General features: G+C 34.5%; 1 protein-coding gene across 3 annotated transcripts in view; it reads right to left on the bottom strand.

Annotated features, from left to right (window-relative positions):
* The window catches only part of CTDP1 (CTD phosphatase subunit 1), a 188,535-nt gene that overhangs the window by 79,824 nt on the left and 91,885 nt on the right, over positions 1–16,826 (bottom strand). For 2 of the 3 annotated variants that reach the window (XM_069095009.1, XM_069095011.1), the window contains one exon: positions 7,280–7,445. The exons of the other annotated variant lie outside the window; for it this stretch is intronic. In XM_069095009.1, the coding sequence (XP_068951110.1) occupies positions 7,280–7,445 (166 nt within the window). The remainder of the gene's footprint in view (positions 1–7,279; positions 7,446–16,826) is intronic. 3 annotated transcript variants of the gene reach the window in all.

Genomic DNA, 16,826 nt, shown 5'->3' with positions numbered 1-16,826 from the left:
AACGCAATTATAATTTGGGGGAATAGGAAATAGGTCAGTATGTCTGGAACTCAGAATATGTGAAGGAGAGGAATGTTAACTAAGTCTTCAAAGTTAGACTGGAGTGAAATGCTTTAAAAATGCCAAGCTCAGGAGTTCATATATTATCCTATATGTAGCTACAGTAGAGTACAGGATAGCAACATGCTTAGAATATTCTGGTAGCTATGTTTATATTTTAGATTATGACTAAAAAGATTTTGATTTTCCTTGAGTGGCAGAGACAGAGAGAAGAAGCTATACACAAGAACACCAATTAGGAAATTGTTGTTATAGTCCACCCATTATCTCTTCAGAGAGACTGGTTTAGCAGTTCACACAGTGAAAAAAAAATGGATGAAGAATATACATTTTCAAGATTATGATATGGTTGGATGGACATGTGATTCAGTTTAATTTATTAGTACATATACCTAATTGAAAAAGGACAATGAATGGCCCTAAAGTTGAAAGAGATAAGAGCAGCTAGCTAATATTTAAGAAAATGCAGTGTGCTCAATAAGTACAAACTCTTCCCTCTTACCAAAACCCACTTTTTCAATGCTCACATTCTCCCAGTAAGAAGGTATATGTCTTATCAATCATGGAATACAGTAGTCTCAGAAGAATCACAATAGCAAATGACTTCCAAAGCAATAGAAAGTTGCATGGTAGATGTAAATAAGTTGCTTCATATCAACAAGGACTTATGCACAATAAATAACAATGATGAAATCAAAGACATATATAACCCCCAAAGAAAGTAGGCTGGTCACATAGTAAGAGTGGTGGATAAAAGACGGCTACCCTTCTTGTTGCAGTGGTATTATCAACGAAATATTAAAAGATTTAGAGGAAAGTCTCCAACATCATGGGTTGATCCTCTATGGAGGATTTATGAAAGGACAAGGATAAGCAATGCACAGCTTGAGACAAAGAACCCACACTGGTACAATGGTATCCGAGGCCCAAGTCTTGTCTCTGCCACTCAAACAAAATCAAAATATTTTTAGTCAATAATCTCTTTCCGCATCTATAAAATGAGGGATTATACTATATGCCTCTAGGGTTTCAACCTCAATCTCTGACTTTATAAACCAATGAAATTTCATTTCACTATCTTTCCTTTATTTAATTAAATTTTTTTTGAAGGGGGGAAGTGAGGCAATCAGGGTTAAGTGACTTGCCCAAGGTCACACAGCTAGTAAATGCCAAGTGTCTGAGGTCATATTTGAACTCTTGGTTCTCTTGACTCCAGGAACAGTACTTTCTATTCACTGCTCCACCTAGCTGCAGTTAATTACATTTTTTAAAAAAAATTTTATCCAATTACATGTAAAGACAATTTTAACATTCATTTTTTAAACTCAATATGTCCAAAACAGAACTCATGATTCTTTTCCCCCTAAACTTTCCCTTGTTACTGTAGAGGGCAACACCTTCATCTTTGTCCTTCAGGTTTGTAACCTAAGAGTCATACAGGATTCTTCACTATCTCTCGTCCCCACACATCCAAATCTGTTGCCAAGAAGGATTTCATCTTTGTAACACTGACCTTTCTCACTGTTCCAGGAAAAAGACACTCCATCTCCTGGCTCTAGGCATTTTCTCTGGCTGTCCTCTGTGCCTGCAATGCTCTCCCTCCTCTGCTCTGACTACTGATCTCCCCCTGTTTTTAAATCTCAACTAAAATTCCACCTTCTACTGGAAGCCCTCTCCAATCCCTCTTAATTCTAGGGTCTTCCCTCTGTTAATCATTTCCTATTTAGGCTCTATATAATTTGCTTCATATATATTTTTTTTGCATATTGTATCCTAATGATCCTAAGCTCCTTGAAGCAGGTACTATCTTTTGCCTCTTTTTGTACCCACAGCACTTAACACAATCCCTGGAATATAAATGAGAGAAATGATTATTTTTCTATTATTAAAAACTAAATTAGGATTGAGCTTTTTTTCCTTTCTATTTTATCATGCAGGGACCAGTCAGTCAGTCTCTGAAGAACAGGACTGATGATGAGATGGGCCTAATCTTCCAGGAACATTCTCCTCAAACTTGGGCAGAACCCCACCCAACTAGGAGAGCTTTCTTCTGATCAAAGTATAAATACAATATAATCAAGGTGAACTGCAGCCCCAAAAGCATTGGATTCATGCCCTAGGAACCCCTCCCCCCGAATTGTTCAACTTTACTGGTATGGGTGGAAATCAATTCCTATGACCTGATAGCTAGAGGTAGCCGAGTCTTATGATCCAGTCACATTCTCAGCAGGAGGAGCTGAAGACTTTTAGCCTATCTACTCATTAGAAATGTCAACCTACTCATTAACTGTTCACCAATCAGGGTTGATTTTCACCTGTCAGGGGCACGTCCTTTTCCAAAGGTATTTAAGCATTCAAGGATCTCCAATATTTGATCTATGGTTATGGAGAGAGACCTGACCATCAATTTAATTATGATTTGCTAGCATAATTAATGAATTGATTATTAATTACTCAGAAATTTTCTCTCAAACTTTATATTCATCACATAAATGTTTATTGATAGGCACTTTAAAATACTATTGAATTGAACTGATTATAAATGTAGTAAAACTATTAACTTTTACATGATTTTGATAAAAACAGTTTCAGAAAAATGAAGAAAGACTTCCCTAACAAATCAAAATAACCATGCAAAGCATTAGGATTTAAATGAGAAATTTTGTATTTCTGTTGATGAAATAATGACAAGGGTTGAGTGACCAATTTGTTTTCCTGTGTTATACAAATCTAGATGGGATGCTAGGTCACAGCAATTTGGAACCACCACATCAAACTAAAAATATGATTCATGATTTCAATTTTCAAAAAAAACCTCTTCACAGCCTAACCCCAAACTATCCTTCCAGCCTTGTTATATATTTAAAGGTTTCTTCCCTTTCATGCTAGCTATGGTTCAGTCAAATTGGCATCTCTACTGTTCTTCATAAATAGTAATTAGTTTCCAATCTCCATACTTTTGCATTGGCCATCCCCCATGTGTGGAATGCACTTCCTCTTCATCTCTGCCTTTTAGGATTCATAATCTATGACAAGACTCAGTTCAAATGCCACTTTCTACACAAAATCTTTCCTTATCCTACCAGCTATTGGTGCCCTTCTTCTAGCATCACCTTTTACCTATTTTTTTTTTACACAACTTTATATTTTTCCCCCAACAGAAAGTAAGCTCCTTAAAGGCAGAAACTTGTTTTACTTCTGTGTTTATATCCTCTGTGCCTAGTATATTATTGATCGATATCAATGTGTAACATTCTCTAAAACATTCAGTCACCCCTGTGCTGAACACAATTGTAGACATAATCTAATCTCACATAGGTATGAATTATAAACTATTAGAAAGCAAATGTTAAAAGAGCCCTCTGACACATATGGTATTCTTACTTTCTATAATACTTAAAACAATGGAGTCAATTATTTGGCTAATGGCCAATAAAAGTACATTTAATGTCTCACCTTTGAACAGGTGAGTTTGTCATCTTCAATCATTTCTTTTCTTTCACAGGCAAACATAAGCATATATGTGCACACATGTTCTAGTGGTGGGAGGTAGTGGGGTCATTAATTAAAAAAAAAATCCCATTTTTCTCAGGCCTCAGTGAAAGAATGTGGCACGCACAAGGATGCTGTCTTAGTTGTTTCAGACAAGTTTTGACAGATGAATGGTAATGATCACATAATCTTACCTAAAATAAAAGAGAATCTAGAATGTGCATTTTTTATTCCATCAAATAGACTCTAGAACTTAGGTCTACCTCACTTTAGTAACTCCCTGTTTCTTAAACATCAATGACTGGTCCACTTGGCTAAATTATTGAACTGAAATCGACCTCCGTTTAACATCCATCTACCCATGGATCCCACTATAAACTCTGGGTTAAAATAAAGTCTAATCATTCAACTACATAACAACCCGCCAAAGTAAACCCCCAACTATACCTCAAGTGAGTCCTACCATGTCTTGACATTCTACAAATATCTAGAGGTATGGCGTCAAGTATCCATGCCATCATCTTACTTGCCTTTGTCTATCTGTACACAAACTCATCAATATCCTTCATAAAAAGTGGGACTGTGAACTGAACACACTACTCCAGATGTGGTTTGACTAGATGGGCTTTGCTGGCCAGTGCTTTCTGATACAGGTTGTAAAATCTGCCTCACAATTTGAGGTGCCATTCAAGTAGGAATTTCTGTCCAAAAAAGTAAGGGTTAGTGAAGGACCAAAGGTGGAACTGAATTAACTTTTTTACTTATTAATATGGGAATTACAGTGTGACCTACCTTTTGGGGAAAATTCTACTTGCTTAATAAATTTCTTTGATATCTATCACAACCATGTTTAGCCTCTTAGCTTGCCTCTGAAAAGTTCAAGCATTTTAATATCCTTTGTAACTTTTCTTAAGAAGTCTTACAAAACAGGCATTGAGGTGTATTTTCTAAGGCACAGGTAGCATCTTCAAAGTTGTTCTTGAAACAGTTAAGATAAACTTCACTTGGCAGGCTGCCTGACCTCTGGCAAGAGCTGCTTCTTATGGATGCCGAGTATGTGCCAAAACTAAACTGTTCCCTAGACATATCATGAGTTCAGAAAAACTGTTCACAAACTCAGCCAAGTATATGCTGATTGATCAGTAGAGTCTAAACTAAGGGATAACAGAATACAAACTAGAGGGCAAGGATTGTTTCATTTTTGAATCTGTATTGCATTTTTGTACTGTATTCCCCAAAACATAGTAGGTACTGAATAAATACTTGTTGATTATGTATGAGTAATAATTAAGAAAGAATGGGCACAATAATAAATATGGCAATCCTCAAAGTAGTCTGTTACCAGAATTATTTTTTAAATTTGAGTATAAGGAAAATATTTATACACTATAAATAGTGTTGACAAACTATGTCAGAAGCAAGGCATTTCTCTCTAGGAACAAATAAGCAAACTGGAGACTGCCATATTGGAAAGTTTTTGTTGTCCTCTCCCTGAAACATAACGAAATGGCTCCTTCCCAAATAGGCCAGTGACTATAACTGTGAACGTATCATGACTATGTGTTTTCTGTATATAAAGTACCTATGGGAAATAGCTCATATTCAAAAGCCCACTTGCCCCATAAAGGGGCAAGTCTATGTCAAATGATATTTCTCTCCTGCATTGGTTTGAAACACACAGCCATTATAAGCTACCTATTTACTGACTTGTAAATTGTAATGATGCATATCTTGTTCTATAACATTACAAAGCACAGAAAGTAATAAAGGAAAATTATTCAAAGAAAATATTTTTCTTGACTTCTCAATTAATATTTTTTGACCATCATAAAAGCTTTCTCCAGATATCTAAGTATAATGTTGGAGTATATTTCATCTAATCCTATTTAATAAACTTCAGTAGCTCCCTATTTCCTCTAAGATAAAAGAAAGGTTCCTCCATTTGGCTTTTAAAATACCTCATAATCTGAATTCAGCTAATCTTTGAAATATCATCAAACATTCGTCTCCTCACATCCTATAGTCTAGCCAAACTAGCCTCTTCCCTATTCATGTCACTCTACCTTCTAGCTCCACATCCTTGCACTGAATAGAATGGACTTCTCTATGTTCTACCACCCAGAATTCTCTTGCACCACCTCCTAAAAGAAGCTCTTCCTGATACCAACTGTTAATGCCCTTTCTCCCTAATGACTTTCTATTTACTTACATGGGTACATGTTGCTTCCAACAAACTAGAGAAAGGGATTGTTTCATTTCTTTATCTGTATTGTATTTTTAATTTTTTCATTGTATCCTCAAACATACGGTTATGTGTAGAATAATTTTTTTTTGGATTATGTATATCAACAGTAATTAAACAAGAGGAGGCATAACAGTAAATGTGGCAATCCTGAAAGTAGTCTGATGATAGTATTATTTTATAAATTTTAGTATGAGTAAGACTAAAGTAATAATATGCAGTTTCTGGTAGGGTTAAAATAAACAAAAGTTATTTTTCATCAGCATGGTCTATTATTCTCAATCAAAATCTCACATAATTTTTTTCCTCCAAAGTACAAAGAATTAAATTAATTTGGCTGGTTAAATTAAAGAGTTTCTAAAAGACATCCAAGAATTAAGAAATCAATGACAAACTTTCACCTCAACCAGAAATCACCTGAAAAGCTTAAAAAGGTGTTGTAAATCTATATATGGTTACCACACAGAACCAAAGAAATGACAGAAACAGAAGAGCCCTTACATTAGAGATTCCCAATCTGGTGACTGGGGAATTACTGAAAGAGGTCCACAAATCCCTAAATAAACAAAACTTATCTACTGGAAAATAAGTGTCTTATAAACATGCATTTTATATTTTTTTCCCGAAAAACATGCAGGTGTTACTCCAATTAATAAAATCTAAACTCATTAAAAAAAAGCATTCCTGAATTCAGACTTAAAAAATTTAACTCATTATGTTGAGGATACCATTGCTAATACCTTTCTAGTTTAGCTTGACTAAATTATGGTACAATCTTAAATCTTAAATTAATTATTAAGTTTCAGGGTTTTTTTCCTTCCAAGGAAGAAAACCACTATATTTAATCTGTACTTAAAAACAGATTGTAGATTCCACTGTCATTAGACCCATAATGCAACATTTTAAAAAAAAGTTAGTTTATAATTTTTTAACTGTTTAATAAGGCAGCAAAAAGCATCAGGAGCTAAACTCTCCATATAACACAAGATAAAAAGTGAATTACAGAAACTGAAATGATATAAAAATTTATTAGGAAAGGTCATTATCACTGTACTACAAACAGACATTTTTAACAGCACTGTTACTGGGTTTTTAGTCTAGGTCCGCTTGTTATTTGCATATGCATAAAGCAGTAAAAATATCACATAATGGGAAATAACACCTGCATCACTAATTACACATATGACATTCTGCCAACATTAATAAATAATTTCATGGATCTAATTTAAAGTATTTCATGATGCCAGGAGTTCTAATATAATGTCACATGTAAACATAAAACTAACAACATAAATACAGTAGTATTTCAATTTTGCTTCTGCTATGCAATTAGCAAAATATAGAGAAATAAAACTCAGCTGGAAGAGAGAATGCACAGACATACAAGTGGTTATCAATTATTACCGCTGTCAAAAACAGCCAGCACTTCCGTTTTCCATTCCTAAAACCATTTCTCTAGATTCCTGGCATTTGGTCATGGCTCACCTCTTTATCCATACTTTCTAAATCCTCTTTACAAAGTGTGTATAGCGGCATTGTCTCAGACATACTTGGCTGTCGTTTTCTTCTGGATGGACCAGGCTGCTCGTCTTCATCTTGACTGGCTGGCAATTCTTCATCAAACATCTGTTGTTGATGTGGCTGAACAACTCTGAAAAAATTTCACAGGTCCCATATGAGGAAAAATTGTTTAAAGTACATCATTTCAGCAATGAATCAGATTCTTGACTCTTGGGAGTTCACAAATAGAGAAATACCAACACAGTGAAATAATTTAGTGTGGTAAAAAAAAATCCTTAAGGTTTCAAAACACTTTCTCATTTGGTTGCTTTCCCTTCATTCTACAAATGTAGAAATATTTGTAATTCTGCTTACAAAAAAGGATTCAAGAAATCTGACTAAAACAGTTCCTACCTTAAAAAACAAACAAACAAAAAAAAACTCATGAAGGCTAGGGCCTAGGTTTAAATTCTACCTCTGCACTTGTCACTTATGTGACTTTGGGCCTCTCCAGGCTTCAGTTTACTCTGTAAAATAAGAGAATTATACTAGATTACTTCAAAGGTCCCTTCCAGCTCTAAGACCATGGCTTTTAATCAAAACAACAAAACCTCCCCCGTCTCCAAAAGAAAAAAAAAACCCTACAGAATCAATCGTCTGCCAAAATAGCTTTTGATGGGGTGGCCAGGTAGCACAACGAGTAAGAGCACTGGCTCCAGTGTCGGGAAGACCTGGGGATTGAATCTGGGCTCCGACACTTAGCACCCACCCAGAAACACCTGGCCGTGTAACCTTGAGCAAGTTACTTAACCCAGATTGCTCATAAAAAAAAAAATAGCTTTTGATGTTTGCCTTTATTCAAATTGAAGGGCATTCATCTCACACTGTTTTTTCCCTCATCATCACAAAGTGTATGAGTTTAAGGAAGAAGCAACTATTTAACTTGGTTTAAAAATAATAAGCATTGTTAGGTAATCTACTTTTAGAATGAAAAAATCCCAAATCCTTAGGAGCACCCACTGTCAGCCAATAATGTGCAGGGGGGGCGTTTCTATTTTCAAATTAGTGATCTATTTGCTCCCTGGCTATTCTATTCACAAAGGGATGTTTAGCCCATCAAGATGCCACCTGATGAGTGTGGCAAAGTATTAAGTAAGATTCACTCATTGTGACAAGACCAATGATAGCTATTTAAAAAGAAAAAAAAAAAGGTCACTCTGAAGTCCAAAGAGCTTCTAAGGACAGTAAACTAAAAGATTAAGTTGATGTAGAAAAATCAGTACAGGTACGATCTACTTAGCTGTTGTTCAGTCGCATCTGACTCTTTGTGACCCCACTTGGAATTTTCTTGGCAAAGAAACTGGAGTGGTTTGCCATTTCCTTCTCCACCTCATTTTAAAGATGAGGAAACTGAGGAAAAAAAGGGTGAAGTGACTTGCCCAGGGTCACACAGTTTAGTAAGAGTCTGAAGCCAGATATGAACTCTGGAAGATGAGTCTTCCTGACTTCAGGTCAGGTGCTCTATTCACTGTACTACCTAGCTGTTCCCTTTTAGTGAACTGCTAAAGAAACGAGAACTCTGAAAACGGAAGTAGCAATAGGTGATCAATGAATAAACATTTGTTAAGCATCTACTGTGTGTGAGACACTCTACCGAGCACTGATAATTTATTCTGAGAACCTACAGCTTTTTTTTAAGCTCTCTCTCCTGCTGTTGTTACTTCTACCATGCTCACTCTGTGGTTTATTCTTTCTACATATTCTTCCCCTCTCTTCTATTTTTCCCCCTTAACTATCTTAGAAACTTATTTTTAAATTTATTAATTTTATAGCTCCTATAAACTTCAAAAGATGATCTGTTCAATTAATGTTTCTTTTTAAAAATAAACTACTTTTTGCTTCTACATAAGCTCTTGTACCCTCCACCTAGTCAGTGACCCTTGATAGAAAAAAAGATTCTTCACTCTTCTGCCATTAAAGTGGTATCTGGTTTAAAAGGAGTCCAGTTACTGGGGTTTCTTCCATTTAGTTAGAAAAAATACAGATGAAGTGATTTATAAAGGCTTGTCTCCACTAATAGGGTTCTTACAACACTATCCTGAGTTTGTAAGAAATTTTACCTCTTTCCACATCTCCAATCTCATGAAATTTCATGATTCCATAAGAAAATAATTGTCATCCGTGTTCCTCTATTATGTGTGTGTATGTGTGTGTGTGCGTGTGTGTGTGTGTGTGTGTGTAGGGGATTGTGGTGTGGGGGTGATGTTAGGAACTTGGAAGCAATATTGATGCCATCTGGGCTGCAAGGATGGGAACATTATTTTTCTAGGCTATTTACATGCAATCATCCTGTAGACAGCTTGTGCCTCTCTCTTCTGCTGTCTTGGATAAAAGGGAAATGTATGAAAAGATGATCTTTTCCTAGAATCAGTAATAAGTAGAATTTATATTTAAAATTTAAGTTCTGAGCACAGAACTGTCATTAAAAATACTTTCTTCAATAAAACTTAAGAACTGAAATTCCTGACTAATGAAAATAGAAGCCAATATTTAAGTGACAGTGATTTAAAAAAATTATGGGATCAAGTTTTAAGGCTTTGGAAATCTCATATGTAAATGAATTATATTCTGCAAAAGCCTTCAGCCATACTACGACACAAGGAGTTTTGTGTTCTTATATACACTGTCTCATTTGAGCCTCAAGACAGCCCTATGAAGAAAGTAGCACAGGTATTATAATTAAATTCTGTCTTAGAGATGAGAAAATTGAAGTTCGGAGAGGTGAAGAGATTGGCTCCAGGCCAAAGAGCTGCTCAAATCCAGAACCAGCTTTGAGAACAAGTCTAGTATTTAGTTGCCATGAAAAATCAAATGATGAAACTGTTGGGAAGAAGCAAAACTCTAGAATCGAACTTCACCTAGGCCACCACCCTAACTAGATCAAAATGCAACTGGAAAATAACAATAAAAATACAAAAAAATCCATAGATAACATTAAAACTTACAACTGAGTCAACATGTGCCTGCAGGGAGGGGTCTTTATGTATGGATTAGCATCCCTCCTTTCACTGGAGTTTGACACAAACTGCTCTAATGTAACAGCTAAAGGAATGAATAAGAAACACCACAGTTATTAAGCACTTACATGTGCCAAGCACTGTGATACATGCTGGATACAAAAAAGAAAATGAGGCTGCTCTCAATGATGTCATACTCTAATTGGGAGAGATGGAATATAAAGTGAGATGGAAAAGTGAGACAGAGAGACACACTCATAGGGCATAGTAAGGACTAGAGGGTCTTAGAAGGCAGTGGTAGATGGTAAGACCTAGGAGTCCTTTATCTCACTGAAAGGAATGGAGCTTTGATTACTACTTTCAACCCTTGTAAGCAGTCAAGAAGTCCTGGGGAAAGTATAGGGTACCCCTGTTCCCGTGGCAGTGAGAAGTGAGGGATATCAGCTAGTTGCCCAGCCAACCTGGATGAGTTCTAGAGTGGCCCAGGGTCAAAGGAAGAGGTGAAAATACAAAGAAAATTACATAAATAAATTGGGGGGTGAGGTGGGAACTTATGTGTCATGGAAAATAATCTTGAAATATAGCACTCTACAGCTGTTCAAAGCACTTTCACAACTCCTGGTTTTTACAACAACCTTCTGGGCTAGGCGTCCCTATTTGAATGTTGTAGAAACCATATTCAATGTACTGATTTGTTTTGATTGACTTTACTTATCTGTTACAGTAGAGGATTCACAAGAAGGAAGAGAAAAGGGAGGAGGGAAAGACCAAAAAAAAAAAAATAGAACAAAACTTAGAGGGAAACAAGGAGTAATTTTGTTTCATCACAAAATATGAAGACTTTAAAAAACAAATTGTATATAATAGAAGTTTCACAGTTTCATATTCAATCTTCTTTTTTGTTCTTTGTATACTAGAACATTTATCTTTGTAATTAAAAAATTATGTCTCAGAGAAGTTAAGGTCTCTGCCAAAGGTTTTGTATCCAGAAGAACCAGAACTAAAACCTGGATTTTCTTCCTCCCGTGCTGTTTTTTCTGTTACCTCATGAAAAATTAACTGTGATAGCTAAGAGTCACATGCTTTAGGCTAACAATTTTAGAAATCATCAACACACTTTTCATGGATCGCTAAAGACAGTCTACTCTTATTTTCTAATGATGAAATAACATTAGGAATAAAACTTCTGATTAGGCCTGTTCCATCCAATTTTCTACTCAAAAGGTATACCATTCATGCTCAAAATACCAATATCTTTACATGATTTAGAGAAACTCTTTTATATTATGCTGGAAAATTGTCGCATTTTCTGTTACAAGTAGTTTTTTGAAAGCCATTTTCCATAATGGTACATTAATATGCATTAATAATATATAATTATATAATAATATTTATTAATATGGAATAACATTCCATACATTTTGCTACTTTAGAATTTTTTCAAACTGGAAAACTTTTAGCCTTGAGAGAAACTACACCATGGAATTTGGTCAAGATAGTAGCTACCTAATTCGGATACTCTGAAGTGTCCTATACTACCTTGTACTAATTATTTTTGTACTTCATTTCCACTTGTAATCGACAAATCACTGTATAACAAGCACATATGAAAACTGAATCAGAGAAACATGCTAATACACTAAAATCTTAATCATTAGGGAAAAGGCCTTTCTGAAATACCATTAAAGTTGAAATTACAGAATTAAAGAAGAGTAGTTTTTATTGTTTTCCATACACACATAGCTAGACTAAGTATACATAACTTCTTCTTTGATGAATAGATGAGACTGATCTGATACAAAATATTAGTCTGAACATAGGTCTGTTCTCGTACTGCAATCAAAGCCTACACTGCTTGAAAATAAAGTAGTTTGTACTCTTGAGAAGGAAAGCATTTTCCTTAAATTTTTTCTAGTTTGTGAAACTGATTAGCAACCTTCTTTTTTTGTTTTCCATGAAGAGCATAAAAGTAAACTTTAGCCTAGAATCATTTAACACAAATTCCACACAACATGTACCGTGAATAAAGAAAAATTTCACATAACATGAAGACTTCTGACACTTGATTAAATCCATCACTACTACGTAGTCTTGTGATAAATATTTTTATTCAGTCAACAGATGATACTTTGCTAAACACTGTTTTTCTTAAGTTGATCGTGAAGCTAATCATATCTCCAAACTTAAATAACAAACCAGGTTTGTCCAACAGTATTTATGATAATTAATATGAATATGATAAAGAAGAGGATTATTAGAGTGGGGTATGTAATAGGTAGTAAGGTGTTTCAGTAATTCAACATGACTATAAGTCCATTTGAATAACATGTACAAATATACCAAGTATAGAAAACATTTAACCTTGAGAGGAGCTATATCATGGAATTTGGTCAGGCTCTCTGCTTGAAAAGAAATTATAATCTTCCAATTATCAATTTAGATAGTAATTGTTCTAAGAAGTATTCATTTTTGCTTTCTGAGAATGAAGCAACGTATTATTTTTTTTAACGAAAAGCTTAGAAACATAACACTTTATATTCATTTAGATGTGGTAAGCCACAAAAGAGTAATGAACAAATTTAAAACCATAGCATCTCAAAGCACCCTTCAAGAAATCCAAGGGACACTTAATATTTTATTAAACATGATCTGAAATCTTTAGGGCAAAAAACATCAATTCCCACCTGCTAGAAATTGTCTCCTCCCTTCCTGAATGGAAGACATGATTACTAGATAAAGGAAGTTCTACATATAATGTAAAAATAATCACTTTAACTGCTACATGTCATGAGTAACAAATAGATAAATACCTAACTCATAGAACACTGAACTGGTGGAAAAGAAAATCAGCATCTTTCATTCTTTTAAAAAGCATTCACACCACTGATTAGAAAAATGTAAATTAAAACAACTTGAAGGTACCACCTCACATTTATTAGATTGGTTAATATGAAAGAAAACGAAAATGACATGCCGATGGGCATGTGGGAAAATTGGGACACTAATGCACTGTTGGTAGAGTGTGTACTAATCTTAACTATTCTGGAGAACAATTTGGAACGACACCCAAAGGGCTATAAAACTATGCACCCCTTTTGACTCAGCAATATCACTATTAGATCTGTATAGCAAAAAAATCAAAGAAAAGAGAAAAAGACTTATTTGTACAAAAATACTAATAGCAACTGTTTTTGTGGTGACAAAGAATTGGAAATTAAAGGGTTGTCCATCAACTGGAGGACAGCTGAAGAAATTATATATGATTGTAATGGAATACTATTGTGCTATAAGAAATGATAAGCAGGATGGCTTCAGAGAAACCTGGGAAGACTTATATGAAAGTGAAGTGAGCAGAACCAAGAGGATATTATATACAGTATCAGCAAGATTATAAGCATTTTCAAATGTGAAAGGCTTGGCTAAAACATGATCCAAGATAATTCCAAAGGACCCATGATGAAACATGGTATTCACCTCCAGAGAGAGAACTGATGAATTATGAATGCAAACTGAAGCAGTTTTTTTTACTTTATTTTTTTTTTTTTTACAACATGGCTGATACGGAAATATCTTTTATGACCACACATGTATAACAGAAAACAAAGTGCTTGCCTTAAAGGGGGGTTGAAGCTGGGGACAGGGGGGACACAGAAGGGAAGGAGGAGAATTTGGAACTCAAAATTGTTTAAAATGATTGTTAAAATTTTAACATGTAATTTGGAAATATTTAACGAAATAAATAATAATTTAAAAAATAAAGTGCATTCAGCAACTGGATCAATTCATATAAAACTGCCATGGACAAGGTAAAAGCAAAATCAAATATGATGAAGCAACACAGTTTTATTAATTAGCTTTAATCTTCTGTACTTCTCTAGAAGTAATGTTATAGTGATAGAAAATTAGAGTAGTCCCATCATCAAAAGCAAAAATAGAGATTATAAACAAGTAATCTGGGTATTACAAGTAAAATTATTTTTCTTTAAATTCCTTCCAAATCCACTTGCTCTGAACTCTTCTTTACATTTGAATTTTCTGTCCAATATAATATTCTAGCAGGTAGACTCCTTTTGCAGACATGGGATAAATTACGAACCCTACAGTCTTTGGATTATCATAAAGAAAAATTGTGTATATATTCATAACAATCATAAGAACCAACTGTATTATTGTTCAAATGAAGTTTTAAAATGGGTTTTTCATTATAAATTGAGTGCATAAACATCATTATGTAAGATAAAAGCAAAGGACAAGAAGGAACAGATGGAGTTGTAATATATAATGGTAGACAGAATTCTCACATTGATATGATCATGATTCACTGAAGCATCCATCAGGAAAGAGCAAATACAAAGAAAATATTTTTTGTCTCATACACTGAGAGTGAAATTAGACTGATTCAAAACCTCCGCAAAAACACTACTACCACTACTATATCATAAAAGTCTGTAGTCTAGGGGCAGCCAGATGGCTCAGCGAGTAAGAGCACCGGCTCCAGTGTCGGGATGACCTGGAGATCGAATCCTGGGCTCAGATACTCAGCACCACACCCAGAAATAACTGGCCATGTAACCTTGAGCAAGTTACTTAACCCCGATTGCTTAAAAAAAAAAAAAAGTCTGTAGTCTGAGAGATGAGATGTTAAAAAAAAAAAAAGACATAGAGGTGAACTGTCAATTAATTGGATATTTAGACCATGTTACCTTGTTTTGCCAGGAAGCTCCAGATGAGAAGCTCATTAAGAATTTATAAATTAAAAGTGCTTACTATGTTCTAAGCACTGTTGTAAGATGCCAGATTCTGGGAAATCTACAGAAAAATATTTTTCATCATGTAGTCTGGGTCATAAGAGTATGCTCCAATGAGTACAAACCCAATAAATTTGCTATGTCACCCATGAGCAAAGTCAGGCTCTTCCCTCCTTGATCCCCCCCGCCCCCCCAATCAGTTAAAATTCTTAAGGATCCCAAAGCATATATGAGGAAGCAGAGATAACATACCACCTTAGACCCACTAAGAAACAAGAAAAAGTGGCACAATATGAGAGTTGAGACCTTTCCAACATTAAAAAAATAAAAAGGGAGAAGCCACTTTTTTTGCTGTCATCTATCAAAAACTGAAACAATACTATAAGTAACTAGTGATCTAAACAATCAGTAGAGGACTAGTTTGACTTTTGACATGGTTATGGGTATAGTTTTCTGATTTCCCAGACCTCCTAAAGTCTCACTTCTGCAGAATATGCTTCATTTCTGTCAAATTTGTACACAGAAGTTTTATGCATGAGTCCTTTCATTTTAGACAAGCATGTGATACTAAGTAGTTGGAACTAAGACATGTAGGATAGCTCACCATCTCTTTTCCTTTAGTCCTACAGACTGAAAATAGCATTAATTCCATGAAGCAGGTAGAGAGAGTTAGGAGCTTAAGAGTCAGACCCTCATCTCCAAATTCAGCATTCTTTCTATTCAGTCATGCTGCACATGATGGACAATATTAAATGTGAAAACAGCACAAAGCCTGGTCTAGAGGGAGCACTTAGTGAATGCTTGTTGTTTGACTACTCTCTACCACACTGGAGTAATAATTTAAATGAACATCTCACTAAAGACAGTAGTAATTCTAAAACCAGAAAATAATGTAGCTTGATGTAAATCAAACTTGAAAATGAAAAAATAATGAAACTTATACAATATGTCACACTCCTTGTGAAAATTTCAGCTCTAATTTTACAATTTTTTTCTCACAAGAAACTTCCAATAACTGAAACATTTGCCTCTTTATAACATGTTACTTAGAACTGAACTACTGCTTTTCACATGTAAATTATAGACATTTTGGAACAAATCTGTTATCTGCTGCTGTATTATTAGTGCTATAAACACACTGTCTTATTTTTTACTTTATTCAAGTTCAACATACCATCTGCAAATCTGTTTTCAGACAACACTTAATTATTTTCTCTCATATATCTTTGTAATTCTATAGTTTATTGCCATTTATTTCCAAGTACAGCTGAGTGACTCAAATGCTTTTTTTTTTCATTAAGCTGTATATGTATATATCAGTTTTATGGTAGCATGTCTGGGTTTTGCTCTTGATTTTGACCAAATAAAAATAGAGTCAAAAGCTTATGGTTTTACGCAAGAAACAGTGTAAGTAATGGATTTATTTTTTAAAATCATGTAAACTATACACAATTCAGATCTCACAAATGATTTAACAAGATAATATATAGTACTATAATAACAAATCAGAAACTAAATTTCACAAGTATTACATTTTATAGAAACATAATAATCTTAAAAGCTGCCACTATATTTCTATTATGAAAAATATGAGATACTGAATAAAGCTCAGAGTCCACATTTTTAAAAAAAAATCAATACTGGGGAAAATGCTCAAGGATCCATACTGCAACACTCCCTCTACTGATGTAGTTCATAACCTAAGCTTAAGAATTTAAAATTTTTCTTATACCACATCTTACTGGTCAGATTGACTAAGATGAGAAA

Source organism: Petaurus breviceps, unplaced genomic scaffold (genome assembly GCF_028583685.1).
Source record: "Petaurus breviceps papuanus isolate PSGF00001 unplaced genomic scaffold, PetGlider_PUasm1.0 224, whole genome shotgun sequence".
NCBI classification, from domain to species: Eukaryota; Metazoa; Chordata; class Mammalia; order Diprotodontia; family Petauridae; genus Petaurus; species Petaurus breviceps.
Note: the sequence above shows the minus strand (reverse complement) of the source record. Positions and strands in the feature narration are given on the sequence as shown.